Below are 18292 nucleotides of genomic sequence, written 5' to 3'. Positions count from 1 at the left end.
CATACATGTATCAATGCACAGAGAATGTTTTTTAATTCAATACATTGAAATCATAATGTTTTGCATAAAATAAAAATTACTAAAACTTTGGAAAGAAAAATTGGCCCTGACATAAGTGAAAAAGTAGTGTAAAGAATCATCATTACTAACATTAAATTCATAGTAAAGGAGTAAGATGGCTGACTTCAGGTGATTAATGATTTCCCTACTACATATTTACAGAAAAACAAAACAATGGATAAGCTACTGCATTTAGATGGAAGTGGTGGTAAAAAGTTGGAGTGCCCCAATACCCAAGGAGAGCTTTGAGAATTGCATACTCAACTTTTGGGCCTGTTTATTAAATAAATCATTTGGTTTCATGGTATCTAATTTTTGGAGTTCATTAACCCTTCTTTTTTTTTAAATATGGAATGCTTCTCGAATTTGCATGTCATCCTTGTGCAATGGCTGTGCCAATCTTCTCTGTATCGTTCCAATTTTAGTATATGTGCTGCCAAAGCAAGCACTAACCCTTCTAAAAATATAAATATAATATGACTTAGCTACCCCATTCCTTGGTATATGCCCAAAAGATTCTAACTCAGAATGTCACAGAGATATCTGAACATTCTTGTTTGTATCTATACTATTCACAAGACAGACAGCTCTATCAACAGAACAATGGATAAAGAAAATGTGGTATCTGTACCCAGAGGGGAAAGAGGGAAGAAGATAGAAATGACAAGATTAACAACAACTTGATTAAAAATTAGTAAATGATTTAAAGATACTTTGACAAGTATATATGTAAAAGGTAGTTCTAAGCACTGGAGGAGGAAGGATGGGAGTTGATCAGTGGCTGGAGTTTCAGTTTTACAAGATAAAAACCTTTATGGAAATGCAGAATGGTGATAAAGTTCTGGTTGCACAGCTGCATGAATGTATTTCAAACCACTGAATTTCACACTTTGAGATGTCCGTGATGAAATTTTGTTATGTTTTTTACTACAATAAAAAATAGTAAAATATATCAATTGACATATTGTCAGAAAGAGTTAAACCATAATAGCTTTAAAACAACAGCAGGCTTTTTAAATTACCATATCAGGACCACAGATAGTGCCATCTTCCACAAATGTTTCATCTCTGTCTTCATGGGTATCATATGTCGTCTGTTGGTTGGGAAGTTTGCTATCACTGTTTTTATGCATAGATATACATGTTTCATCTCTTACATGTGAATAGACCACAGACAAGTTGGGACGGGACACTAACTTTTTATGTGGCCATGTACAGACTAACTTTCCACATAGAAGCCGTCTAGAACATAAGGGGAGAAAATTCTCTCAGAATAACTGAAATTACATAGGTTGCCAATATTGCAAGTTATTAACTTCAATTCTATAAATTGCTATGAAAATCAACAGCTGTGGTTTATCTCCTCCAAATTGCTTGGTTTCTGTCTTAGTCCCCTATCTAATGTGGAAATACAATTGAATCTTATTTAATTAGTATGTAGATAAGTTCAAAACAAGTTCTTTATTAAGTCTATGTTGCAACTGTTTTATTTCCTTGAATCATTTTTAGTATAACTTAAAACATAGTGCTTTCTTGAATAAGGAAGCTTAACACATGAAAAATTTAGCATTGTAATAGTCTGACAGCCCTTTTGAAAATTTTTATTTACTTATTTGAGAGAGAGAGAAAAAAAATAGTCAGCTAGAGAGACGGAGAGAATGAATGTGCCAGGGCCTCTAGCCACTGTGAATGAGCTTCAGAAACATGCACTACTTTGCACCTCTATCTTATGTGGGTCCTGGAAAATCAAACCTAGGTCCTTTGGCTTTGCTGGCAAATGTCCTAACCAGTAAGCATCACTCCAGACCTGACATCCCTTTTTTCCCTACACCAGCTGCTTAAATTTGACTAGATAACCACTGTCTGTAAATTTTTCATAAATGAGACCTTTTTTCTTTTGTATATTTGTATATATGTTATACATATTATGAGCATATTATGATATGTGTGTGTGTGTATACTGATGAACCCAATATCTAGCACATCATAACATAGAGGAACCACTTCTGTTTTTTGCTAATTGCAGAACATAATCTTTCCTTTTTTTAGTTTTTCAATTGAGAATTATAATACATGAACATACTGTCATGGTGTAATTTGATCATATTTGCATCTCAGAATTCCAGTTTACCTCCTCCCCCACCCCACCTCACTCTCTGTTCCACTGAGAACCCTTCTTTTTCCAAGTAGTGCTTCCTGTGTTTTGATGGCTTGTTCTTTTTACCCTCCTCCACCCTTCCTGTCAAAACTCTGATGGGCTTAGAACTGCGCAGGTCTTGCAGGGGTAATGACAACCACGGTCAGCTCACATCCAGAGGACAGTGTCCTAAAGGACTCCTTCCCACACTCTAGCTCTTAGATAATGTCCTTCCCCTCTTCTGCACTGTTCCCTGAGCCATGGAGGGTGTGATAGAGATGCCCAACTTAGCTCTAAGCTGTCTGTGCCCTCTTATTTTCAACCCTTTCAAGAATTTTCAGTCCCCTCAATATCTACACTTTTGCTATAAAGAAGTTTCTGTGGCTAGCAGTAAGAACAGCACTGGGAGTTTTCTGGTGGAGTCTTTGGTGTCACTTAAGTACAGAATCATATCATCTGTTCATAAGGATGGTTTAATTTCTTCCTTTCCAGGTTGCCTATCTCTTTTAATTGTAAAACCTATTTCTGTGGTCACTGCTACTTGAAAATCATAGGCAATGAATAATGTTATCATAGCAGTAAATAACAATTTCCAGTTCAGATTATGTGTCAAAGGAAACCTTGAAGAGTATGCCATTTCAGTGTGTGCAGCTATATATGCACTCTAGGAATTTAGAAATCTATTACTTACATTCCAAACAAAATTTTAACTTTTGTAATACATACTCAAAAGTACAATAGCTCCCAATACAGTTTCCAAATCGATCTGTTCTGGAGTTCATTTCTTCAAAACAGGGAAAGGAAGCTCCTCTAGACTCTATAAATAAGAACAAGCAAAGAACTTAAGTAAATTATAGAGAGAATGCAAATCATGCTACAGAATAATAGGGCTAGGCTGAAAATCATGTGTTCCCCAGGGAGGACCATGAGAGCCTACCCTTGAAGAGTTACTGGAATAGAACTGACTCCCAAAGAAGGTCCCCATCCTCATTTAGCCCTGTATGTTCTGTCCTGTATCAAACAGAAAAGAAAATGTGGTGTCTCTAAGATGATGCTGCACTGTCAGAAATATCAGTAGCGGCCACCTCTCTATAGCCTCCAAATACTTGTCTCAGTTCCCTACCCAAGGAGAAAATACAGCTTACTCTGTCAGTACAGAGCTTACTATTATTTGTACAAAGTTTACTGTTATTAGCACATCGTTTACTGTTATTTGTACAAGTTGAGATTTGTCCATGTCACCATGCCTATCAGTAATAGGATCCTTTACCTGATGCCACTGTAGGAATGTGCTACAATGTGTTTATCTATTCCCAAATGACGAGCATTTAGCTTATTTCATGTTCTGCTCATTTTTTGATTAAGTTGTGATGTGCAAGTGTTAATATAAAATAAAATACTGCTTTCATTAAGTATAATTCCAACTGTTCAACTGCCACAAATTATAATTTTGAATCAAGATTAAAATGCCACAAAATTTAAAGGGAAGATCAAAACTCAATCATCAAAATAAATAGCATCATCATGTAATTTTTTTTTTTGAAAAGCTGGCAACAATCCTCCTGCCTCAATCTCTTCAGTGTTGGAACAAGTATGGGCCAATATACCTGGTGTAATATTTTTTTGAAAATCAATAATGCCCAAGAAAACAATGAGTTTTTTTAAATTAATTAGTTTTGTATTCAGCAAATACAGTCAGTTTGGTACCATTATTAGGCTCATCCGTGACTTACCCCCTCCCCTTGGTCCCTCCTTGTTGAGGTATATGGGTCATGCATTGTGGAGTTAGCCTTCAGTTATGGGTAGGAGAAATGTCTCTGCAGATTATGACCCAACATGTGGCTCTGACATAAATTCCACCCCCTCTTCTGCAAAATTTCCCTGAGCCATGTTGGGTTCATTTTTTGGTCTGCTTCCATGATGCAGTGTTGGGGGCCTCTGGGTCTCTGGCTCTCTGCTTTGGCAGGAGTTGATTTTTCTCCGTGTTAATCTCCTTCACCCTTGTGCTGGTATCTGGTTCACCAGGAAAACAGCACCCTTGCTTGTTTCGCCAATTTCTTTTAGTTTCAGCCAGGGCCCTTTTGAGGTATGATGGGGTAGCTATCTCTTTAGGATCTACATCTATCTTTCTTTCCCCGGGATCTGCAGCGCAGCTAGGCGGTCACCATTTTGGCCGGAAGTCAAGCCAGTCGTCCACAATGAGTTTTTAAACAGTAACATGTCATTTACTTTATGACCTTACTTGCAGCTCAAAAATTAGCCTGCCCCATATGTGAGGAATCCCCTTGCCCAACCTAGTGCTCAGTGCAGCCTTGACCTTGTGCTCAAAGCAATGTCCCTCCCAAGGAGAAAAAGCAAACTAGCATTGAATATTCAGGATACTTTCTTGGAACAGACAGTACCAAATGCTGGTCACCTCAGAAGCTGCAGTGATCTGTCTTGGGAATGGCCTTGCAGGAGCTTCTGAGAAGTTAGATAAGCCTTTCAGCTGTAAAGTCAAGTCAAGGTCAAGGGTGGGCTTTTGTCTGACTGGTTTGAGGTTCAGTGGTTTTGTTTTGCTGTTTCCCTTGCCTTGCCTTTTGCAGCTCCAGAAACACTCAGATTCTGATGTCTTTCTCATCTAAAATATTTATACTATAGTTTAACACTAATCAAGTGTACTCTCAGGGAGCAGGGGTGATGCCTCAGCAGTTAAAGACTTGCTTACAAAGCCTATCAGCCTGGGTTCAATTCCCAACACCCACAAAAAACTAGACACAGAAAGTGGTGGTTTGATTCAGGTGTCCCCCATAAACTTAGGTGTTCTGAATGCTAGGTTCACAGCTGATGGAGATTTAGGAATTGATGTCTCCTGGAGGCAATGTATTTTTGTGGGCGGGCTTATGGATATGATAGCTAGTTTCTCCTTGCCAGTGTCTGGCACACTCTCCTGTTGCTGTTGTCCACCTTATGTTGGCCAGGGGGTGAGGTCCACCCTCTGCTCATGCCACCATTTTCTTCTGCCATCATAGAGCTTCCCCTCAAGCCTGTAAGCCAAAATAAACCCTTTTGTTCCAAAAGCTGCTCCTAGTAGAGTGATTTCTGCCAGCAATGCAAACCTGACTGCAACAGGTGGCAAAGTCTTGAGTGCACCCAAACACACACACGCTCACACAGATACATGTGCACATGAACATGCAATAGATAAAGCTAAATTTTTTCATAGTTACTGCCTCTTGTTGAAAGCAAGTAAGCCTCCTATGAGCATACGACCTGGATATGGTCATGTGGTGTTTGTTATTACAGATCTTTGATTGACTTTGCCTACTTAAGTCAAAAATATGACAGGATATTTTAATAAGTGAATATAAGTATACAGTTTTCCTTTAGGTTAAAGCACAACTCTGAATTCACTTGGCTCTTAATGGCTCATGGTTCAGTTATAAGCTGACCTTCCTTCTTGTGGATTTCCCTTGACTGAGCTTTAATGTTCTGATTTCAAATCAGAGAGACTAATGGTTGCCTGAGCGTCTTACCTTGAAAAGACCTGGAGGATTTCTTGTGTTCTCTATGGAAACTCTTAAGCCCCATAAGGTGGCATTTCTAGGAGTAATATGAAATACTGACTCCTCCTCCAAAAACAAAAAAGAGGAACAAGATCTAATATGCTATTTCTTTTTCTTATATTAATCGAGTTATGGATATGTTTATCCTAGCTGTTAACATGTTTAACCTTATATCAAATGTGTTAAAAGAACATTAAAAATCATTAGTCAGAAACAGCATATCTTACTGCCTTGAGCAGCCAGAGAGCACATATGTGAACGGGTTACAGTAAGCTTGTGCTTTACAACATCCTTGTCTCTGAGTCCCATTAAAAAGCCTTTATGAGAGCTGGAGAGGTGGCTCAGCAGTTAAGCGCTTGCCTGTGAAGCCTAAGAACCCCAGTTCAAGGCTCGATTCCCCAGGACCCACATTAGCCAGATGCACAAGGGGGTGCATGCATCTAGAGTTCATCTGCAGTGGCCGGAGGCCCTGGCATACCCACTCTCTCCCTCTCTCTCCTCTCTCTCTCTCTCTTCCTGTCTGTCACTCTCAAATAAATAAAAACAAACAAAAAATTTTTAAAAGCCATTATGAGGAGAGTGTTTTCTTACTTACTTAGAATCATTTTAAAGTAAGGACCTCTCCATAGTCTGCAACTGACCACTTCTGGTCTCCTCAAAGAGACCTACCTGATATTGTTAGCATAAATGGTAACCAGGGGAAATTTAATTTAATTTAATTAACAGTGAAGGAAGTAACAGAAGACTTAGAAGCTGTTTCCCAAACTTCCTGTTTTCCATACTATACATGTTACTAATGAATAGCTTGGGGCACATGTGAATTGTAACAGCTGACAGAATATCTGCCACATAATTTCACTTCAACTTGACTTTATTTACTTCACTAGCCATAGGTAAGAACCTAGAAAATACTTCCCAAATTGCACTGTCAAAAGATTTTCAGATAAAATCAAAGAAACCACACCCTTAACTTAACCTTCTTCACCACTACATTCTTCTTTAAGATATATTTCATTTATTTATTTATGAGAGAGTGAAAGAGAAAGAGAGAGGGGGTACAAGATAGACAGAGAGAAAGAGAGAATATTGGTGTGCCAGGGCCTCTAGCCACTGCAAACAAACTCCAGAAGTATAGGCCACCCTGTGTATCTGGCTTTATGTGTGTACTGGGGAATCAAACCTGGGATCTTTGGCTCTGCAGGCAAGCAACTTAGCCACTAGGCCATCTCTCCAGCCCACCACTAACATTCTTGATCTTGCTTTCCCATTATCATCTATATCCCTTTCTGTAGCTTCCCTGGATTTCTATACAAATTCTTCCTTCTTAGTCTCCTGCAAGAAACTACCAATTCATTGATTTCATACATAATAAAAATATGAGCATACATAGTAACCAACAGAAATGTAATTCAAGCTATGGATTAAAGCCAAGCTAACAGTAATAAAAATTACTCTAGAGGCACAAAAAGATTTATAAGTTTACTTTGAGATTATGAATCTTTATTATTTTTCACAGACTGAGAAACTGCAAAAGTTTCTCGGGAGAAACATCAAATGGAAGGAGCCATTCTGTATAAAATCCAAACGACATACTGTAGGAAAAAATGGAGATCTTGGAATCGAACAAGACTCCAACATTGTGGAGAAACATTTTTAAGAACTCAGAAAACTAGCAAGTTATAACCCTCACTCACATCTCCTATGATAACTGGTCCCTAGCTCTAGGTCAAAGAAATCTCATTACCTAAGGATCAGGGTCATCAGAAGGCTTTATTGTTGCCATATTCCTGTACTGACACTCATACAGTATGAGCAAAAGCATTTTGGAGAGCCAATGTGCTATGAGAAGTATTTCTCTTGCTGGCCTAACTAAAGGAAAATACCTATTACTAAAATTCAGAGTCATTTACCACATACATTTTTCTACATGCTGTAGATGGATACACAAGCTATATCTTTCAATATGAGAATACCGTAACCACATGCACATAGTTTGGCCAGAAATCAATACTTTGGTGGAGCATAGTACTTTCTCTTAGGTGTGTGGCATAGTATTTGATTGGTGCTGGCCTGAAGGGCAGATTCAGAATGAAACTATGTACTGTCTCAGATCACCTGCACTGTGTACAAGCTAGGCAGTTTCATGAAGCAAATTCTTCACACACATGCAGAAATTGTCAAGCTGGACAGGACCAGCTGTTAACTGAAGTCCCTACTCACTAGTATACCTCTGGGAAGTCCTGCCTTGCACCACTAAAAATCCCTATTTCCTTTAAGTTTAAACTAAACTCTATCACCACAAAATCTATGTAATATTGTGAAAACCTGAGATTTCCTTGTTTTCCAAATAGAAATGCCAAAAATTCAAGAAATCCACAGAAAATCTTGTTGCTTCTTAGAATCAAGGAAATGGTGGAAATCTTTGGCAAGACTGTGGTCATTAACAAATGACACTTATTTTTATAAATATCATTTCTAAATATGTCATTAATAAATAAAGACACCATTTATTATTTTGTCCTATAGAATTGAATAACAGACTTGGGAGTAATAGGATTTTAGAACCTGAATCAAAAACTATGATCCTTACCACCTCCAACTAAACTTTGACACTGTTTGTCAAAAGTCCGACAACGTCCAAAATAACAGTATGCCCCACCAGAGTCACAAGGCTGTCCATTGCGCGAGTAAGTGTCGGCCACACAGTAGGGGTTAACCCCATTGCAATATTCCACAAAATCGCACTCATCAGCTGATGGCCTACAAAGTGTATTCACTGGTTTGACCTGACAGGGGAAGAAAGGACACAAGAGGAGATTACCTATGAGTGATCCTTATTTTCTTCTCTTAGTGCCTCACCACACCAAGGCCCAACTACTTCTTAATGGCTACCATCACTACCTATGACAAAATAAGCTCAATATTCTTTAGCTTTCAAAGGTCTTAGAGTGTATATCTGGGCCTTCATTCTCTTTTTGTTTTGAAAGTTAAACCATTTTGTATTAGCCATGTTTTAATGAATAACACATTTACCTAAATCTCTAAGTGATGGCACTATAAGCTACTATATCTGCCAGAAAACTCATAGTGTGGGCTGCCTTACCATAGCTAAACATAGAGATTAATGAGTATGTCCAATTCCCAGCCTCAAGTCAGACTTATCCACATATTTCAGAGCATATGTGAATCTTGTTTATTCAACAGAAAGTAAATTTCTCTTTGGTATAATAATGGCAAGTAATTTGGTCATTTCATGTACCCTAATGTATATGTACTTGACATTCTCAAAAGAGCAGAAAGAGGTAAAAATAGGGCTTACACCTACTTTGATTAACAAACTTTGAATGTAAACAATCTAAATGTACTAGTAAAATACACACGCTGCTACACAGAACAGAAAGCAAGATGTGATTATAGGCTACCTAAAAGAAATAAATGTCATCATAAGGCCATAAGTTGAAAGGAAACAGGAAGAAAGTAAAACAGTAATGTAAGATATGTGCTGCTAAAACATCGCAGTTGCATTCATGCTAAAGAAACAGATTATTGTTGTTATTATCGTGAAAGGCAAATTGCCAAATGGCAGATATTAACAGATATGAAAAGGGCATTTAAGATCATAATTAAAGTGTTTTTAATAAAGACAATGAAACAATAATATTTCTGAACATATAGGTATCTAATAAGAGAACTTCAAGATATACAAAACAATGACCGAAAATAGCACCTACAAGAAAAAATAGGCAAATGCACAAGCACAGTTGGATACGTCAAGGATCAGTGTGGTAAGGACAGAATACATGTGTTTGAACAGTACTGTTCTTGCTGTAAGTGAGGAGGCCAACCACATAGCAGAGGGAGGGTGGAGCCCGAGGCTGGTGCTGGCTGCTGCTGCAGCGCCACACGCCCTGACGGACACACAGAGCGACACTTAGGAGTGTTTATTTGCATAGTTCCCCAGAGGCATGAAAGGGATGATAGAAGGTGGCTGGTAAATGATTCCTAGTTTTGCCTGTCAAATCTTGCAGTGAATTTCCTGGTTGATACCTTAGACCAGAGACAGGCTTTGGCACGGGTTGGGACTGGTAAAGGATGCTCGTGTTATTGAAGGTATCACAACACTATAGGAAGAGGGCCATTTCTGTCCATGGGCAGGTGTCTCGTGTACGTTTTTATAATTTCTTTATTCCCTTTTATAATTATCTCTTTGTTATCATTCTTGATTAACATTCTTTCCTTGCAGCTTTTCCCAAAGTCCCCACCCTAATACACTTTGATTCACTTAACATAAGTATAGTACCAAAAATCTTTTAACCAGGGGAGAAAGTCATTTTCGCAGAACAGAGTCCAATGACATGCGATGCCTTACCACTCACTAACATTTTTAAAATTGTTATTAGCACAGTTACTTATGTGCATTTTTTAATTTTTAAACTACTGTGTTCTTGGGGGAGATGGTTCAGTGGGCAAAGCCCTCCCCATGCAAATTTGGAGGACCTTTACTCATACACAGGACACCCACATAAATGCCAAGCGTTATGGAACATACAGTAATCCCTGTGCTCAGAAGGTATGCAGGAGGCTCCCCTGTACAAGCTGGCTAGTTAGACTATCCAAACTGGTGACCTCTGAGGTCAGTGAGACACTGCCCCAATGAATAAGGTGGAGAGCAATTGAAGAAGACACCAACATGAACCTCTGGCACTCCATGCACACCTACACAACATGTGCACCCAGACACGTGCAAATGTACATACCACACACTTACACACACACACAAACTGTTGTGCTCTTATTTCCATATTTGTGAATGAGTCAAAAACTTTAAGCTACAAACATAAATAACACATCTGCTTCTATCATTCACTCTTTCTTTCATCTGAACATCATGAATTTTGACCCGGGTTTTTCTCTCCTGTCTTCTATCTGTCATTTTAGTAGGATGATGTGATACGGTAGGATGATGGTCATTTGCCAAACCTAACGGGAAGCAATGATGTTTCTCTCATGCTGTGAAAACTCATGGCCTGTGTTCTGAGCACTGCCTACTGCTGTTTGTTTCTGCAAACACGGGTTTCCTCATGGCCGTACAGAAGTGCCAGTATGTGCTAAGATCCCATGGATGTTGATGAGTTAGCCTTAGAAAATATGAATATATGAAAATTGCTACAGGCATATATCAATCATAGAAGAATTTCATTAGTTGCACAGGTACATTTGTAATGACCTACAGCAATCACAAGTGACCTTGGGAGATGTGGAGAATCAGATAGACATGATGCACTAGATAATATAGGACATGATGATCACAAAAATGGGGCAAAGTGAAGAATTCGTTGCAGTTGTGTGTGGACATTACATAGTAGAAACAACTAAGTGTGGTATTCATATGTTTCCATCTCCTTGAGAAATTAACTGTTAAACTATTATCTAATGCCTTTTTGCTCTTACCTCACAATTTTTTGAACAGCATTCTCCAGATCCACATTGTGCTTTATGTTTTAATCTACATTGTGTAGGGTCACAGCATAACTTGTGTGTACAATTCTATAAGGAAATAAGAAGTATCATCACACATGATTGAGTCATATCAAATAAAATAACACACAATTTTATAATGAATTTAGTTTTTCTTACATTCATAGTAACTCCACATGTGAAAATGATGAAATTTTGCATCACATTTAATAAATTGTGGGAGAAACATGCTTCTCTGGACCAAAGATAACTTAACAACACTGCTAGGAAGCCAAACTTTGAGGAAACGGCAGTAAACATGGACGTGCAAGAGTCTCTGTAGTAGAATGTGGACTTTTTAGTGTGTATGCCCAGAAGTGTTATAGGTAGGTAGTGTGAGAGTATTTATTTCTAATATTTTCAATATCTCCATATTGACTTCCATTAACCATACTAGCTTGCACTCCCAGCAACAGAAAGAGTTCCTCTTTCCCAACAACCTCCCCAGTGTTTATCAGTTTTCTTGATTATAGCTACTCTGAGTGGTATAAGAACGTGTCTAAGATTTTAGTTTGCATTTTTTCTTATGCCTATGAATATTAAACAATTTTTAAAATCCATATTGGCCACTTGTGTTTCTTCTTTTGTAAACTGTCTACTGATTTTATTATGCCAATTGATGACCTGCAAGTTTGGGGGGTTTTGAGTGTTTAATTTTTACAATTCTTTGTGAATTTGGGTTATTGGCCCTCTGTCTGATATAAAGCTGGCAGATTTTCTCCTTGCTTTGCTCAAGGCTTCTTTTGCAGAGTAGAAACTTTCAATTTTATATGGTCCCATTTGTTCATTCTTGAGGCTATTTTGGTCCTTTTCAGAAAGTTCTTGCCTATGCCTACAGAGTGTTCCTTATTTTTCATCTACCAGTTATAGTTTTCAAAGTTTTAGATGTTTTAGATTAAGGTCTTTGATCAACTCTGAATTGATATTTGTATTGGGTGAAAGATGGATATAATTTCATTCTTCTGAAAGTGGATATATAGTTTTATCAGCATCATTTTCTAAATAGGCTGTCTTTTTTCCATTTGATTTTTATATAATACATCATTTGTTAAGGTATCACATATAAAAATAAAAATCTAGTTGGAAGGGTTGGGTCTGAGAAGATGGCTTCATCGGTAAGCATGAGGACCTGAATTAAATTCCTAGAACATATGTTAAAAACAAAAATAACGAAAAGAATTTCAAGGTACATGTCTGAGGAAAACATCCAAAGATGTCTTCTGATCTTCACAAATACACATACCTAAACATAAACACACACAAAATTACATTAAAATCACAAATTTGTGGGGCTGTAGAGATGGTTTAGTGGTTAAGCGCTTGCCTGTGAAGTCTAAGGATCCTGGTTCAAGGCTCCATTCCCCAGGACCCATGTTAGCCAGATGCAAAAGGGGGCACATGCATCCGGAGTTCATTGCAATGGTTGGAGGCCCTGGTGTGCCCATTCTCTCTCTCTTTGCCTCTTTCTCTCTCTGTCTGCCGCTCTCAAGTAAATAAATAAAAATAGACTACAACAACAAATCCCCACAAATTTATTTTTAAAAATCTAGCTGGGAAATGGTTAGCAAGTTGGATAAAATTCCTTATTTTAAATCGTGATCACATCATGAAACTACATTGTATGTGGCTGCAGACACTTTGTACAAACATCAGTGAAACCATTCTGGAAGAATCGATACATGGGTGAACAGCAGAGGATGTTGTATATTTCAATATTTATAAACTGTCTTATGCATCCTTCATATATGTCACCCTTAGCATCTGTGGACACATATTTTTATTTATAGTCCCAGCCATTAAACATTTTCCCAAATACTGCTGCTCTCAACATTGTGAAAGGCCCTTCTTCATCTCTACACGGTACCCTGTTTCCGGTGTCCAATGTCTGAGTGCGCAGGCTTCCCGAGTACATTTGCCTTTCTTCACCTGATGTGGGTATAGCTTCTAGTGTCTGATGTCTGAGTGAGCAGGCTTCCCAAATACGTTTGCCTTTCTTCACCTGATGCTAGTATAGCTACAGATGTGTTATCTAGGTTCAGTTTTACATTCAATTTGAACTATTTTCTTTTATGTAAATGTATCTCTTATAAGCAGCCATCAAATGGGTTTATTTTTTATTTTGTCCTAATATAACTTGACAAATTTATTGCCCATTATACTTAATATCATTATAAAAATATTGAATTAAATCAGCCATTCTTCTATTTTCTGTCTACTCACCACATCCATTTATTTGCCTTTAATTTCCATTTTTGCTTCCTTTTGTGTTAAAGCTGTATTTGACTATTAAGTTTTAAATTCTTGACTAAGTTAGAATATATACAATCCTTTATTACCAGTTTTGTGATTTCTTCAGATTATAGCATGCATCCTCAAATTACTACCACTATTGTTTCATACATTCTATGTACATTTAGATTTACCTATGACCTCTTCACTTTTACACCTATACATTATCACTTTTCAGTCTAAAATAAGCTGATAGGAAACCCCAGAAAAGCTATTTGCTTTTAATTATGGTTTTATCCTATGTTTTTATCTTTCATTATGCTAATGTGATATATTGCATTTACTAATTTGCAATTGTTAAACCTGCCTTGCATGCCTGGAATAAGTCAATAAATCCCACTTGACATTCTTTACAGTCATTCTGATGTGCTATTTAATTTGGCTTGTTAATATTTAATTGAAACATTTCTAACAATGTCCATTAGTAATACTAGTGTATATTGCTCCATTCTTGATGCAGTCTTTCAGATCAAGGTGGTGCTGGTCTTCAAGATGTATTCACATGAGTTCACTCCAGTACTATATTTTGAAAAAATTGAGAAATTTTGGTAGTAATTTTTATTTGAATGTTTGGTAGAAGTAGATTTTAAAGCCCATTAGTCCCGGGCTTTTATTGCTGGAAGGTTTTTGATTGTTTCTTCCATCTGTTAATGTTCTGTTCAAGTTTTCTATTCCTTCACGTCTCAACCTTGGCAAGTTATATTTTTCTAGAATTTTCTACTTCCTCTAGGTTACCCAATTAGTTGTCACACAATCTTTCACGCTAGTCCTTCAAAAGCCCTCTCCCAGAGACATCTGTTGTGGTATCTTTGTTTTCCTTTATGACCACTTTCTGTCCAGCCCTGGAAACTGGTCCCGAGTCTCACACATGCACTCTTAACACTAAGCTCCATTCCCAGCCTACAGTCCTTGTTCAGCCTTGAGGGAAACCTTTCACCTGGGGTGACGTGAACACACATGTTTACTCCAGATAGGTCACAGATAACAGAGCAATTGGGGTTACTTGCAGAGCAGAGTTGGGTAGCTTACAAGAGCTGTAGATGACTCAAATGCAGCCCTATCACAAGAAGTCTCATCCCATTCTGGGTGAAACCGCCCCATAGCCACTTTGACTCCAAGGCAGCTACATTTCCAGAAAGCCCACCTCAGCATAGGTGATAACTCACACAAGTCCCATCTCTGGAGCACACTGTCCCACTTACAGGCAGCTCATCAGAGATTCTCATGTCTGCTAGTGGGCAGTTCCATCAGAGAGTCTCTCCTCCGAGAAGTTGTTTCCCCTTTATGTAAACCCTTTCCCAGACCTATTTACTTAATGAGTCTCTGGAACTTCCTTTCCCCCACCCCCTGCATTAAAAATGTTTCAGTTTCTACTTCCTCTCTTCCGAAGAGAATAATTCAATTCAGAGTAATCGACTGCACAAGATCTCTCTCTCACTGGAGTCTGACTAGTGGACTGTCATGGGTGCTACATTTTAAAAGAACAAGGGCTTCTACCTAGCCCAAGAGTGAGCAGCTGCTCCTGACAGCACAGGTCTCACCCCCATCCAGAGTTGTAGAACGCAGCTATCAAAATGGGCAGAATTATCTTTGTTTATATTGGTTGTAGATTCTCTTCTCTTGTGAAAGCTGTAATATGACTATGTAGTATAACCAACTTCTCAGAATGCATGTCTCCCAGGTTCACCAGCACTGCTGGTAGCGTTTCTCCTAAACAAAGGAGTTAGCTTGCAGTGCAGAGAGGTCCAAGGTTGGGTTGTGCTCACTGGCCACCACATGGCTCAGGATGTGAGCTATACAAACTGTAATAGCAAGTTGGGATAGATTGCCACTGAAGACAATCTGATAGGTACTGGCCTACTACTATTTCCATGAGTTAGTTCAATGATAACAGGGCCTTAGGGATGGAAGTTGTTCCAGTTTCAAGAGGACACAGTAGGTCAGTAACTTGGATCATAGAGAGCAGAGTGTATTTTGGGTCTATGGGCCATGAGGATACCAGGATTATCCAGTAACAAAGAATGCAGGTGTCTTCAGCAGTGAGGGCTGTCATCAAGAACCTCCTGCTTACCTTGCTTCCGCGAGGAGAAGTTATACTGATTCTGACTGAATGGGTATGTGCAGAAGCAGGTATTTCCTTCTTGTATTTATATGGTCACATAGAATTTAGGTGCTCCACAGAGTTTCTACTGCATCTTTGTTGAATGCTACTGATCTCCTTTAGTCACTATAGTTAAAATGTTGTTTGCTCATTTGTTATTTTGATCCTGTTTTTAGAAGGTAACAATGCTTAAACAACTCTGACCGGTCACCTAGCTGGGGTCCCTCTATCACTATTCATCTCTAGCTTGGCTTGATCTTAGTTTCATAATTTTTATATTTCCTGTAAGTGATATATTTTAGAACATTGTACATGCTATAACTTGTTAATAGAACCTTTTCTTGACATATTAGCCAACAACACATTTTGCTAGCCTATTATCTTTCGATGTCTTGTGTATTTTTTGTTAATGTTTGTCATTAAAATATTTCTTTGATAATTTAAGATAGTCTCAGTGATGATTAAGTTTCTAGCTGACAAATACATTAAATAATGCAAGAAGATGATACTTAAAACAGACACTATTTAAAGTAAATTTAGGAGACTTAAGAGAGCTATCTTCCCCAAAGAAAAATATCATTTTAAAAAATATTTTACTGAAAGATAAAAGTCTCCTTTCTATATATAAGAAATCAAGAAAATTTTGTAAAAACATTCTACCAACCTTCACAGTGCCACAATCACATTCTTCATTACCTTCTAGTAGTCCATTGCCACAAATTCTCCTTACTGGTGGAGGTCTGCTTCTCATTTCAAAAGGATCTTTCTGAAGACACTTAAGGCCATTATATGATGCAATGGATTTAAAGTCATCCACGCTACATATGCTAAATTCCTTGATCCCCCCAGAATGCCTAAAATACAGAGGTGCAGACACGATTAAAATTATTGCTGCATATCACTACATTTCCCATAACATAATATTTCAATAGAAGATATAAAAGGCATCGTTCTTCATATAAAACATAAGTGTGTATTTAAATGTATTAATTTGTTGGCTAATATGTTTTAACACACTTTCATAATTCTACCAAATAAAAGGAAAAAACTAAAATTTCAAATTTTTTTTTTCTTCATATAGCATTCTTCTGGCCTAGTACAGGTGGTCCCTCTGTATTTACAAGGTGTTGATCCATGACGCCTGCATTCCACATTTGTTAAAGCCACAGATGCTCAAGTCTCGTGTATTGTGCAGTTCTGGGAAAGGCGTTCTTATGTATCAGCTCTGAGTCTTCAAACATAGGACCTATGTTATTAGCTCCCTTTCTAGTTCCAAGCTTGAAATTTAGAGCTCGATATTCAACAAACTCTTTAATCTATTTGGCAGTATTTCAATTAATGCCAATATAAACATGCTAACTTTAATAGCATATTATACTCTTTGCAGTTAAACATTTTTCAAATAGAAATTGGTCATAGACATCTCACCAAGACTACATGTCATATTCTTATTATCTCTATTTCTCCTTATTAAGTGCAAGCATAAAATTGGAAAATAATACAAAAATCAACCTAAGGAGAATTCTGCAAAGTCAAGTTCTAAATCAGCCATATTTGGGTTCCCAGAAGCATAGAAACAACACAGAACCTAAACACTTGCTATCCACCACCCAAGAAAAGGCAGCTCAGGTGGGCTTCTTCCTCTTCACAGTCAAAGGAGGAAAGATTGAAAGCCCAGAGGAGCCTAACCACTCACAGACACATTGCTATTGCAATGTAGATTAGCAGAGCCACTGTGGTGAGGAACAGCCACAGCTTCAACAGTGAGAAACTGAACTTCCATGAGACCTAAATACCCCACCACTGTTTGCCTGCCCAAAGGAAATGAAATCGGTTTGTTGAAGAGAGACCTATACTCCTGTGCTTATTTCAGCATTATTAACAATTGCTATAGTGTAGGATAGATATAAAAGTTCACAAGGAAATGAGCAAACAAACTGCTTTTATGTAATGAAATATTATTCAGCTATAAAAATATATAATCTTGTTGTTTGCTGCAACATGGATGGATTTAAGGGACATTTGGTCAAGTTAAATATGTCAGGTATGGAAAAAACATTATCGCACTTATAAGTACAGTACAAACAGTTTATCTCAGGAAAATTGCAAGAAGAATAGTGGTTTGTAGAGGTTTAGAGGAGTGGAAAGAAGGGTGACAAAAGAGAAGTCACTTATACATCTTGAAGTAACTCTAATAAATACACTGTTTCATTAAGATAGATGAGTGGAATCATTTCTTTGGTCTATTAGTGGTGCCCTGTCTGCAGGGACAGATGTTTGTTCATATCATCCCAAGAAAACACACAAGTTCAAGATGACATATATGTCAAATATTCAGAGCTTATCAATATCCAATATGCACATGAACCAAAACATCAAAATGTACCTTATGAAGATATACGAACATCATTATCATTCAAAAGTGTAAAAATGCCAGGTGTGGTGGCGCACACCTTTAATCCCAGCACTCAGGAGGCAGAAGTGGGAGGATTGCCATGAGTTCGAGGCCACCCTGAGACTCCATAGTGAATTCCAGGTCAGCTTAGGCTACAGTGAGACCCTACCTCGAAAAACCAAAAAAAAAAAAATTAAAAAAAGTGTAAAATTTAGCTGGGTATGGTGGCACACACCTTTAATCCCTAC

General features: G+C 37.8%; 1 protein-coding gene and 1 non-coding gene across 2 annotated transcripts in view; both read right to left on the bottom strand.

The window, feature by feature from the left end:
* LOC101601078 (disintegrin and metalloproteinase domain-containing protein 5-like) overlaps window positions 1–18292 on the bottom strand; it is a 62669-nt gene that overhangs the window by 27595 nt on the left and 16782 nt on the right. Inside the window, exons 12-16 of the mRNA XM_045130576.1 lie at window positions 16314–16503; window positions 11194–11289; window positions 8333–8528; window positions 2924–3014; window positions 1083–1302 (exon numbers count right to left, since the gene is read on the bottom strand). Of these exons, the coding sequence (XP_044986511.1) occupies window positions 1083–1302; window positions 2924–3014; window positions 8333–8528; window positions 11194–11289; window positions 16314–16503 (793 nt within the window). The remainder of the gene's footprint in view (window positions 1–1082; window positions 1303–2923; window positions 3015–8332; window positions 8529–11193; window positions 11290–16313; window positions 16504–18292) is intronic.
* On the bottom strand, window positions 403–509 carry LOC123453836. The gene has a single exon (XR_006633014.1). It is a non-coding gene; the product is annotated as a U6 spliceosomal RNA (small nuclear RNA).

This window comes from Jaculus jaculus, chromosome 12, assembly GCF_020740685.1.
Source record: "Jaculus jaculus isolate mJacJac1 chromosome 12, mJacJac1.mat.Y.cur, whole genome shotgun sequence".
Taxonomy (NCBI): Eukaryota; Metazoa; Chordata; class Mammalia; order Rodentia; family Dipodidae; genus Jaculus; species Jaculus jaculus.
The sequence above is the reverse complement of the archived record's forward strand: the minus strand, read 5'-3'. Positions and strand labels throughout refer to the sequence as shown.